Raw genomic sequence first — 12816 nt, 5'->3', positions numbered from 1 at the left:
GTTCTAGTTCAGTTCTAGTTCAGTTCTAGTTCAGTTCTAGTTCAGTTCTAGTTCAGTTCTAGTTCAGTTCTAGTTCAGTTCTAGTTCAGTTCTAGTTCAGTTCGACTTAAATTCTGGTTCATTTCTAGTTTAGTTCTAGTTCTCCAAGAATGAGTAATCTCATTATGAAATACTTATATTTTGAGAGTTCTTTATTTACAGTAAGCCTTTTCTCATTACTTAACTCTAATTGAGCTTTTCCATTAATATTTTTATTACATAATTACATTAATAGCTTTAATGAAGATATTTTTCCAAATTATCATTATAATATTTTTCATTGAAAGTTTTCTGAGGAAAACATTTTTTAACAACATACATACTTCGATATTAACACAACATTAACATTAAGATAAAGAATAATGCAAGCCTTAATATTAGTCCGGCTCACAAATTGAAAATACCATAGAGTATATATATTTTTTAGAATATAAAATATTTATAATAATAAAAAATTAAAATAAGATAAGAAGAAGACTAATAAACATGAAAATATGCCGAAAAATCAGTCTTTTATCGTATAAAGTATGTGAGTGTTTTTTTTTTTTTTTTTGAAATAATATTTTAATATTTCTTTTAATAAGTACATTGAGAATCCATAAATGTTGTCGTTTTAAATACATACAATCAATGAATGTTTAACGTGTGTAACTATGTAAAATGTATCTATATGTATTTAAATCAGCATGTAAAAATTTATTTATGTACGTATATATATGTGGCTGTGTATTTATTGCGCTTGTATATGCCAGAAATATCATCATGTTAAATAGAAATAAAAATATTCAACGACTGTTTCTGTATGAGTTTTATTTAAATGATTTTCTGATTTATCGAATTACAATTGAGTAGGCAGTCATCGTCATATACATACGTATTTACATTCAGATATTTACAAACACAGATATTCAGTGAAACCTATTACATGACACACACACACACACAAACCTAAATAAATAAACTAACAGTCAGACGTACGAACACAAATATAGACTTACGCATATTTATTTGATATTATACATACATCCTTCCTTTCCCTTCCAAAACTTAAGCATTTTTCAACATTTACACACTTTCAATTTGTAGAGAAATTGTGTAAAAGTATTAAAAGGAAGGATTGAAATAATTCTATAACTGACATTTTCGTTTACATTCACATTTACATAATTGTAAGAATATACTTAAATTTACACACTTATACTCTCACACTTTGAATGGATTTATTCATATTACAACCATCATCAGTCTGTAGCATAGAAGAAAAAAAAATAAATTTACTATAAGAAATCAATATTTTATACGGGTATACTCGTTTATTCATATTCAATTGGTTGTCTTGTTCTTTTTTTTTTTTGTTATAAAGAAATTTTCTTCTTTGCATTTGTTGATTATGATGCTGTACTACTGGCTGCTCTTATTGGTTGCTATGAAGTACACTTTTTACATATTTTATGGCGTAGTTTAAACTTTTTTAAAAAAAAGTGTGACAAAAATATTTATTGCTAAAAATTTATTTTTTTCTAAAAATTTATAAAAAAAATTATAAAAATATTGTGTTAAATTTTCCTTCTTAATAGAAAATAATTTTTGAACAGAAATTTTTATATATAAAATTTAAATATAAAACCTTTTCTCTTTAGAGAACATTTGGGTTCAACTGTAACTAACTATCTAAGTAACTGACTAACTAACTAACTAACTAACTTAGTAACTAACTAACAAACTAACTAACTAACTAACTAACTAACTAAATAACAATTTATAAAACCTTTTAACTTCTCTTCAGGGAACATTTTTTGATCAATTTTCTTTTCAGAAAAGAAAAATGTTTTAAAATTTTCAAATTCATTACTGCAACTTTTTGACAAAATGTTTTTAAGAGAAAATTTTTTATCAATTTTTTTATCACCGATTTTCTAGTTCAGTTCAGGTCACAGAAATCTGCCTCTGCACTGCTAGCCCAAAATGGTCGCGTGAACACATGTGCTCAATATTGTGGCCACAAATGGATCCACACAGGTCTAAATATCTTATTGGCTACTAAAGACCGCATCTAAATTGGCAGAAATCGGTTATCGCTGGCCAATGAAAATTTGGTATCCATGCTAGACACTTTAGTCTCCCGTTTAACGATTAGTGTAGGAGTTATCTAAAGGAGGATGAAGAAAAGACTATTACTTATCTTCTCTGCCATTGTCTTGCTTTGGCGAAGACCCGTTCTCGGAAACTTGGATCGGCCTATTTAGGTGATCTATCCAAATTGTCAAATACTCAATTAGAACGTCTTCTAGAGTTCATAAATTTGTCAAAATAGGTGTGAACCTACTACTCACACTATTCATCGACGACAGCTGGCCTGGTTATTCTTTATTTCTTAACAAACTTACTGTCATCCTCTTTTTCTCTTGCCTATCTCTATTCCTCACTCCTTTCCTATCTCTCTTTTTGTTTTCTTACAGCTTTTTTTACAAAGGGATCAACATGGACCCAACATGGACAATTTTTAATACAAAATACTTTGACCAATTTTCTCTTTAGAGAACATTCATTGATCAATTTTCTTTTCTTCAAAGTAAACATTTTTATAATTTTATAATTTATTACTGCAGTTTTTTATAAAATTTTTTTAAGAAAATACTTTTACTTTTTTATAAATTTTTTTAAGAGAAATTTTTTAATCAATTTTACTCTTTTCTGAAACATTTTTCGATTAAAGTTCTCTTTGAATACAATTTATTTAAATCTCTCTTGAAAGAAAGTTTTTACTTAATTTTCTCTCTAGAAACATCTTCCAAAAATTTTCTCTTTTTAGAAAATTATTTCGTTAATTTTTTTGAAAGAAATTTGCTATTTTGAATTAATTGCCGATGAATTTTCTTTTAAAGAAATATTTTTGATTTAGAGAAAATGTCATTTCGATTGTTTTCCCTTTTGATTATTTTTTGTAAATTCTTAATAAAATTGATAGAAATTTTTTTCTTAAAGAGAAAAACAATTTGATCAAATTGTTTGAAAATTTCCTCTTCATTTTATTCTCGATTATCATTTCAAGAAAGTTTTCATAAATTTATTTTGGTCAGAGAAAAAGTTTGATTAAAGTTTTCTTTAGTTAATATTTTTATTTTAATTTTTTTTAAAATAACAGAGTAAAACTTCAAAACCAATTTTTGTTTATTTCACTACATGTCACCCTATAATACTTAAAGTTAACCCTAGTAGTTTTAAATATGAAAGAATAGAGAAAAATAAAAAAACATAGAACTAAAATTAAATGAAAAAAAGAGGTAAAATCAATGTAAAGTTAAATAAATGACATGAATAGCCATGTAAATAGAATGCATTAGGATATAAAATTAAATTACACTTGAAAATCAAATATTGACAATGAATGTAAGGACAGACGGATTAAAAAAAAAGAAATACACATACATATCAACGTATGTAGACTCCTAGACATACACACGCACACAAACATTAACACACTTTGTCTGTGTCAATATACTTGCCCACATGTATAGAAAAGCAATCAGACAGACAGACAAACGGATGTTAAAAATAAGTTTAAGACGACAAGTATGAATGAATGAAAAAAAATCTGCAGAAAAATTGAAAAGAATAGAAAAAAAACTTGACAACAAATACTTAAAGTAGTTTTTTGTCTTCTTTTAATTTTATATTTTTAAAATTGACAACCCTTGAACGGAAACTAACACTCAAACTTGAACATTTATCAAGAACACTTACAAGACAGACAGACAAACTAGTAACTGTTGTAAGCTTGTAATAAGAAAAAAATTGTATAGAAAAAAAGGAAATTTATTATACAAGACACCCACATAGACATACAGACATACTTCAGTTACATAAAACTAAACTCATCAAAGTTGCATCACTGTACTTACAGCATTAGTAAGTTTATCATTCTTACTAATTTGCATTTACACTTCTAGACTTTGTTAAGTTTTCTTCAAATTTTTTGTTAAAACAAACAACAAGTTGTCATATAGCGAATGTAAATTTCACTACGTTGAACGGAAAGTTTTCAGGAGGGGGTAAAGCAGATGAAAAAAAAATTATTCCATTTCAAGAAAAATAAAAAAGAAACTTGTTTTAAGTAAATGACAGGGATGTAATAACAACAACAATTTATGGAATACAAACAACATTAGAAGTTTTTGCTTGGAAATACAAAACATGTTCAAAGTATCGAAACAATGCAATCAATCTTTATTCTTCACACAACTACGATTTCACTTGAGTTACAGTAATTGCAAATAGTGAATGTTGTAAAATAACAACAGCAGCACTAGCAAATGCAGCAGGTAATGTAAATGCTAAAATAAACAGCAACAATAATAAGCAAAACAAAACGAAATGAAATGAAATTATATTTATGCAGAATCAGCAAATGTAACTAATGAAAGGTGAAATTACATTTCACTGACTAATGTATGCAGAAAAAAAATATAAAAAGGAAATACCAACAGCAATAGTAAATGTACTTCATGTACAAGAATACTGGAGAAGCAGCAACAATGTCTAATACTATGCAGACACAGTGTAAATAAATGTCCTTGAAATAATAGAAATGCTTATACATATGATTTCTTAAAAGAAAAATAGAGATTTCGTACTAAGATTAGTTGGTAGAAAGAAAAAACTTTTTATTCCAAAAACTTGTTAAATAGAAATGTTCTCAAAAGTAAAATTTTATTAGAAATTTTTGAAATCAAAATCAAACTGAAAAAAAATTGAAATGACATTTTCTCTAAAACAAAAATATTCCTTAAAGAGAAAATTGATCGATATCAAATTCGAAATAGCAAATTGTTAACGTTTTCTCTTTAAAAAAAATTAATCGAAAATATTTTCTAAGAGAATATATTTTATATATATATTTTTCTGTAGAATAAATTTAGTTAACACATTTTTTAAAGAGAGATTTAAATAAATTTTATTTAGAGAGAACTTTAATCGAAAAATGTTTCAGAAAAGTGTAAAACTAATTAACAATTTTTTCATAAAGATAGATAAAAACTTTTCTCTTATATATAAAATTAAAAAAAAATTATAAATTTATAAAAATTTACAGAAAAGAACTTTGATCAAAAAATGTTCCCTAATAAGAAAATTGGTAAAAAAAATATTCTCTTAAGAGAAATTAAAAAGCTCTAAGAAGTTAGTTAGTAAGTAAGTAAGTAAGTAAGTAAGTAAGTAAGTAAGTAAGTAAGTAAGTAAGTAAGTAAGTAAGTAAGTAAGTAAGTAAGTAAGTAAGTAAGTAAGTAAGTAAGTAAGTAAGTAAGTAAGTAAGTAAGTAAGTAAGTAAGTAAGTAAGTAAGTAAGTAAGTAAGTAAGTAAGTAAGTAAGTAAGTAAGTAAGTAAGTAAGTAAGTAAGTAAGTAAGTAAGTAAGTAAGTAAGTAAGTAAGTAAGTAAGTAAGTAAGTTAGTAAGTAAGTAAGTAAGTAAGTAAGTAAGTAAGTAAGAAGTAAGTAAGTAAGTAAGTAAGTAAGTTAGATAGTTAGTTAGTTATTTAATTAGTTAGTAAGTAAGTTATTTAGTTAGTTAGTTAGTTAGTTAGTTAGTTAATTAGTTAGTTAGTTAGTTAGTTAGTTAGTTAGTTAGTTAGTTAGTTAGTTAGTTAGTTAGTTAGTTAATTAGTTAGTTAGTTAGTTAGTTAGTTAGTTAGTTAGTTAGTTAGTTAGTTAGTTAGTTAGTTAGTTATTTAGTTAGTTAGTTAGTTAGTTAGTTATTTAGTTAGTTAGCTAGCTAGCTAGCTAGCTAGCTAGTTAGTTAGTTAGTCAGTTAGTTAGTTAGTTAGTCAGTTAGTTAGTTAGTTAGTTAGTCAGTTAGTTAGTTAGTTATTTAGTTAGTTAAATAGTTAGTTAGTTAGTTAGTTAGTTTGTTAGATAGTACATTGTATACTATCAATTCTGAAGACATACACTTAGGCCTCTAGCAGTCCTGGTGTGCGCTCCTCAACTGGTGAATGAGTAGGAAATCGAACTCACCACCTCCAGTCTACCAGACTAGAATGCTTACTTCTAACCTCTCGGAAGCCAGAACTAACTAACTTGCTTAATACCTTAAGAACTTACCTACTTACTTACTAATCTATATACATTACAAATTTCTGATAACATTTCTATATAGAGATTAATACAAATATATTCTTTTAACAGAAATATTATTAAAAAAATTTTACACTGAAACAAAAGGTTTTAAAAATTTTCTCAACAGAGAAAAATATAAAAATTTTTACAAAAAATACATTTTTTGTAAACAGAAAACTTGATAAAACAAAAAATTTTTCTAAAAGTTAATTTTGAAAAGAAATTTCAATAAAAATTTTCTCTAATGAAAGTATTGATGGAACATTTTCTATAGAGAATTAATTAAAAATGTTCAATAAAGAAAAGATTTCATTAAAAACTTCTTTAAGAAAATTTATTTTAAAGAGTATGAAATCTAATATCGAATACAATAAATCGATTTCACTTTTATACGACTATAAATAACAATAAAACTACGTAAATCACCACCCACTTATTTTCACATTTTTAGCACAAAAAAAGAGAGAGAAAAAATATATAAAAATAGACAAGTACTCAATTTCATCTATCAATCATATTAGTTAGTCTACCATTAAAGTTTAATATAATAAAAATCGTTATAATAAATTCTACTCCTTCCTACAAATTAAATTCTTTAAACCACTAAAAGAGACAAATTATACAGATTTGACAGCTGCTAGGATAACATGTAAGCGAGTTTTAACCTTTTTTTTACAAAAGACTTTAAGTTTTCAATAAGAACTGTTGAAAACAAATTACACTTTCCTATCTTTTTTAGATTTTTTCCTTAAACTGTTACAAGGATTTCCTTAGGATTAATTCATTTCAAATTCAAAACAACGTCACACCTTTTTTCCAATTTATTTCACTTAAAAAAAATTGTCTTCAAGAAAATCACAGAATGTGTAACTAACAGCTAGATGTTGGAAGTGAAATAAATATGGCCAGAATGTGTTACAGCAGAAAAAAAACGAGGAAAATAAATTTTAATGAAGAGATTACAGGGTATTACACAAAGAGGCTAAAAAAAATTGAAGGTTTTCTTATATTTTTTTTTTGGCCACAATTAACGAGGGGTAGAGATAGAAAATTTAAAGCAATTGTATGGTTGTTATTAAAACGTAACAACAGAATAATATCGTAAGGTCGCAAATAAAAACTTAAAGAGAAAAGCTTTTTTTAGAAAACCTCTTTTTTCCGTAGAATATAGGAGGTTTCCAACTAAGAACGTTGTTTACATCCATTCAAAGTTTTTTGTATTCCAAAAAAACTATTTTTACAAAAAAATAACTTGACCACCACATCTATCTTTTTTCAATAAAAAAGCTATTTTTCATAAAAACATTGTTTTTTCTTAAAAAAAAAGCTTTTTAGTGAACAAAAAAACACATTGAACAAAAATCTATTCTCTTTCAATTGCAAAAGCCATTTTTCATAAAAACATTTTTGATTTTTCTTATTTATTAATTTAAACACCAAAAAGCTTTCTTTATGAAAATATTCTGGGTTTTCCCAAAAAAGTATATTTTACTAAAAAGTTCTAAAACAAAAAGCTTTTTACCAAAAATTGTTTTTTACAAAAGCTCACTGCATTTGAAATATAAATTGAAAATAAGCTTTTTAACTTAACAAATGCTTATCTACTTTAAAGCTTTTTATTTAAATAATTATTCAAGCTTTTAAATTGAAAGAAAATTTTACTAAAAATGCTTTTTTAATGTAAAAATTAAGCTCTTTTTTCACCAAATATATTTTTTGTCTCCAATAAACTTTTACAAAATGAAAAAGACCTGAAAAAGCTTTTTGCTTTTTTGTTAAAAAGCTTAAAAAACTTTTTTTAACAAATAAAGCTTAACTTCAATATAAATAAGCTTTTTTACTCGATTAAAGTTTTTGTACTAAAAAGCATTTTTAAACAAGAAAACCTTTTCTTTTAATATTAAATATATTTTACTAAAAGAAACTATCTCAGCCAAAAGCTTTTTAACAAAAAAATTTTGTTTTACAAAAGCTTTTTACCTTCATTATAATTTGAAAGTAAGCTATTTTACTCAACATACATACATTTATCTATTAAAAAGCTTTTTTCATTTAAATGTGATTACAATAAAAAGCTTTTTTCTTCCAAATATAATAAAAAGCCTTTTTTATCCGAATAAGATTTTTTCACAAAAAAAGCTTTTTTCATTGAAATATTTTCTTTTTTACCCAAAAAGGTATATTAAACTAAAAAAAAAACTATCTCAGCCAAGAGCTTTTTAACAAACAATTTTTTTTATAAAAGCATCACAAAACACCCTATTTTCAATATAAATTAAAAATTAACTCTTCTATCTGATCAAATTTTTTTTACTTTTTTCATTCAAATATGATTTTCCACAAAAAATGAAGAAATCTTTGTTATTTTTACAAAAAAAAAAAACAACATTACTAAAAAATATTTTTTTTTTAAATTATCTCAAGAAAGTTTTTCCAGATTAAAAGCTTTTAATAGTTTTTTTCAGAACATCTTCGTTTTAATATAAAGGTTTTTTCAAAAGCTCCCAAAAGAGTTATTGTTAATATAAAAAAGTTTCTTTCAAAAAGCTTTTGATGATAATTTTTAAATAGTAGTTACAAAGTTTTGTTTAAAAACTTTAATTATACTACCAAGAACAATAATAAGTTTTATCATAAAGAGAATTCCAAACCGCCCAACAATTCATTACTTAGTTTTCACTTCTTTCATTTAAACAAATTTCCCACAGGATCCTTACAATTACAACAACAAAAAGCAAACCTTAATATGCAGATTACCTTTAATAAAACAAGCCTTAATTATTTGCGTATTTAGTTTTCTACTTAGTTTTCCATTTCATTTAACCAAATTTCCCACAGGACCCTCGTCTAATCTAGATGAAAAACAAACAAGTAAAAATAAAACATGTCTCTAAAAATCATTTCTATACTAAGGGTATTAAATGTCTTTAACTATATATATTTTTTTCAATTTGAACAGAATTCTGGAAACTTAATAGGATTTGTTTAATGTTAAACTAAAAAAAGTGAAATCACCTAAAAAAAAGTCAACATCGAAAAAGGTACAATATTTTGGTTACATCTTTTACAACTGTCAAAGGATGTCAATAAATTAAAAAATAACATGAAATGTGTATTATTTAAAGTAATACGAATTCTTTTTCTAGGGAAAATGACCTTGAAAGCCAACACTCAAAATAACATTTGGTTAAGGAAAAAAAACACACACACACACACAAACATATTAAAACCTTTTACAGATTTTTTGAAAAATAAAAAAAAAAAACTTTTTAAAATTGTTTTATATTTCTTTTGCAAATTTCATGTGGCGTTTAACTAAAAAATAATGTCTGGATAATTCAAACAAAATTAGGTCATTTTGGTATTGAAAGCTTTTAATTTGTATGGCAGTTCTCATGTAACGGTTATTATACAAATTATTTCTCATGTCTTGGCCTACACCAACTCCTGCATAAATCCCATTTTATATGCCTTTTTATCGGACAACTTTCGCAAGGCATTTAGAAAGGTAAGTCTTCTCTAACAGTTACAAGTATTTAGTATTAAACATATTGTAAATTAGTCAGCCAACAACAACAACTACAGAACAATAAAAAAGAGGTTGACAATTTGCAATTAATTTAATTACATACTTTTGTTTGCTGTTAATTTAATTACATCTACTAACGCCCTCCATCATGCTCTATTTTCTCCTCTTTTTTTTATAAATATTAAAGATTGTCTGGTGCGGTAGTCCTCCACCCATTATAACAAATCAACAAGTTACTAAAACAACGCGCACGGCAACCGGAAATGGCACTTCAAACATTGATATGCTGTAGATAAACACTCAACAACTACAATATTCCAGCACCAATAGCAACAACCCTAACTACAACATCAACAACAGCTGCAGCATTGACATTTATATAGGACGATGACGGTGTAGACAAGGACTATAAAAACAAGGACTACAACGAGGACGTTTTTTTTTTTTAAACAGATAGCAATTGTACATTAGACAAGCAGGTCATAGATGGCAACAACAAAAACGTAACGGAAATAAGGTGTGTTTGTACTACAACATGAAGATGAGAACACAACATACATATTTCTAACAACCGCCAGAGTAACAATGTTAGATATGTTGTAATAATTTAAAAGCTTATTTACAGTGGTGGCTAAAAGTTTAAACTAAATTATATATTCAGGTTATAGAAGACTCTTGAGTACAAACTTAAGTCTAGTCTAGACTAATCTATAGTCTTTACTTTAGTCTCGACTATAGACTATAGCCTGGACTATAGAGTAGACTATAGTCTGGACTATAGACTAGACTATAGTCTGGACTATAGTCTAGACTATAGACTATAGACTAGACTATAGTCTAGACTATAGACTAGACAATAGTCTTGATTATAAACTAGACTATAGTCTGGACTATAGACTAGACTATAGTCTGGACTATAGACTAGACTATAGTCTGGACTATAGACTAGACTATAGTCTGGACTATAGACTAGACTATAGTCTGGACTATAGACTAGACTATAGTCTAGACTATAGACTAGACTATAGTCTGGACTATAGACTAGACTATAGTCTGGACTATAGACTAGAATATAATCTGCACTATAGACTAGACTATAGTCTGGACTATAGACTAGACTATAGACTGGAATATAGTGTTGTGTAGAGATTAGAATGTAGTATGGACTATAGCATAAACTGTAAACTGGCTGTAGACTATAGTCTGGACTATAGGCTAGACTATAGACCAAACTATAGTCTGGAATACAGACTATAGTCTATAGTTGAAACTGTATTCATGGCTTTAGATTTAGCTTAAGTCTGGACTATACCCTTGGCCATAGTTCTAGCTGTATTCCAGTCTATAAACTTGACTATAATTCTATCTTTAGTTAGGTCTACAGCCATGGCTATAGCTTCGTTTATATACCAATTAATTTCTCCAACCACTGTAAGCCTCGAGGAATAAATGTTTTATAAATAATTTAATTAAATTTTCGTTTTTACACTTATTTGCAGTAATTCAAAGGAAAAAAGAGACTCAAGTGTTAGCAACGCCACAGTTACCAATACTAAAATCATCTCTATCCAGACAATGATCACCATCACGACGACTTTTAATTGTAGCCTCATGTAGGAGGAAAAAAGGAAACCAATAAAAAAGCCAACGCCGCTAACCAAATCCAACAATTTCCTCAAGGATGTGGATTGCTTGTGTTGTGTGTGCGTGTGTGCTGTGGGTGTTAAAAGACCACAGACTTTAAATTAAAATTACAATTTTCAAAGGTTTCCTAAAAAGCCGACCACAAAACGAAAATTAAGCCAACAATTAAATTGCAAAATAAAAGAACAAAAACGAATGAAGAAATATATTCCTAAAAAAATAATATAAAATAAAAATATTTGTAAAATAGTAAAAATAAATAAAATTAAGAATTGTTACTGAATTTAAAAAAATATCTATCTATATAAGAAAAAACATTATTATTAATTTAACACGTTTTTTCCAAGAATTTGGCCTAATTTTTAAACAATTTACAAATTGTAGTTATAATAATAAATATATATTTACAGAGTAAAACTTAATTATTAAATTTATAAAAAAAAACAACAACAAAAAACCAACAAATTTAATTAAGTATAAAAAAATAATAATTATATACGAACAGCCATTTAAACCACAATAAACAATTTTAAATTGTATTGTGATAAAATGGTGTTTGGTGGCAAATTGTGTTAATAATGAGGAAATTAGAAATCTTTATAATAAATGAAAAAAATAAATAAATTTAAAATTTTAGAAATATATAAATTTGAAAAATAAATAGATTTTTAATAAAACTAGTTAAATATATATTTATATTTTATATTGTAAATAAATAAAAATAAATTAAATTAAATTAAGAATTTAAATAAATAGTCTATGGATTGGAGTCTGTTTATATATAAAAAAGAAACAAATTGTATTTAGTTATTAAGTTTTTAATTTAAAAACAAAATATAAAAATAATTGTATAAATTTTAATAGTAAAATAAAGCAAGTGTTTGAAGGGGAAGTATTCTAAGAGGGATTAAAAGAACCAAACAAAACGGATTTACTCTTTTTCAATGTTTAATGACTTAAAAGGAAATTGTAAAGGAGCTTACATACATGCATATATTTAATGAAATGTTTAATTTACAAAGAATTTTTTTATCATAAAAAAAGGATAAAATATTTTTTTTAATTTTTAAAATTAAAAAAAAATGTTTTTCAAAGAAATTTAGATTTTTACAAAATGTTTAGTAAAGTTTTTTCCTTGCAAAGCTGAATGAACTTTAAACATTTAGGGTCTTATTCATAAACATTTATTAAAGGTTTATAGGACAATTTGTTTGTTAAAATTAGTTTAATAAACCTTTAATAAATGTTTATAAATAAGACAAAAATTTACAAAACCATTGTGAGATTATTTTAATGAATTTTAGAGCAAAATGGAGTTTCTAACACTTCTATTAATAATTGAGTAATTTTTCATAATGTTTCATAAAATTCCATTTCGTTTCCTTTGTTTATTTAAATTTAAATAAATTTAAATAAACAATTTACTTTCACTGTTTTTTTTGCGCAATTTTATTTAATGTTTCATTAAATTCCATTTCGTTCCTTTAGTAATTT

The 12816-nt window shown here is 25.6% G+C and overlaps 1 protein-coding gene and 1 long non-coding RNA gene across 2 annotated transcripts in view; both read left to right on the top strand.

Moving 5' to 3' along the window:
- LOC111675313 (allatostatin-A receptor) overlaps positions 1-6029 on the top strand; it is a 44610-nt gene extending 38581 nt beyond the window's left edge. Inside the window, exon 4 of the mRNA XM_046947137.1 lies at positions 5988-6029. Within this exon, the coding sequence (XP_046803093.1) occupies positions 5988-6029 (42 nt within the window). The remainder of the gene's footprint in view (positions 1-5987) is intronic.
- A 3447-nt stretch (positions 6030-9476) lies between these two features.
- Positions 9477-12003, top strand: LOC124418631. The gene is made up of 3 exons (XR_006940113.1): positions 9477-9657; positions 9866-10195; positions 11178-12003. It is a non-coding gene; the product is annotated as an uncharacterized LOC124418631 (long non-coding RNA).
- The last annotated feature ends 813 nt before the right edge of the window (positions 12004-12816 follow it).

This window comes from Lucilia cuprina, chromosome 3, assembly GCF_022045245.1.
Source record: "Lucilia cuprina isolate Lc7/37 chromosome 3, ASM2204524v1, whole genome shotgun sequence".
Lineage (NCBI taxonomy): Eukaryota > Metazoa > Arthropoda > Insecta > Diptera > Calliphoridae > Lucilia > Lucilia cuprina.
This window is presented reverse-complemented; position numbering and strand designations above follow the sequence as displayed.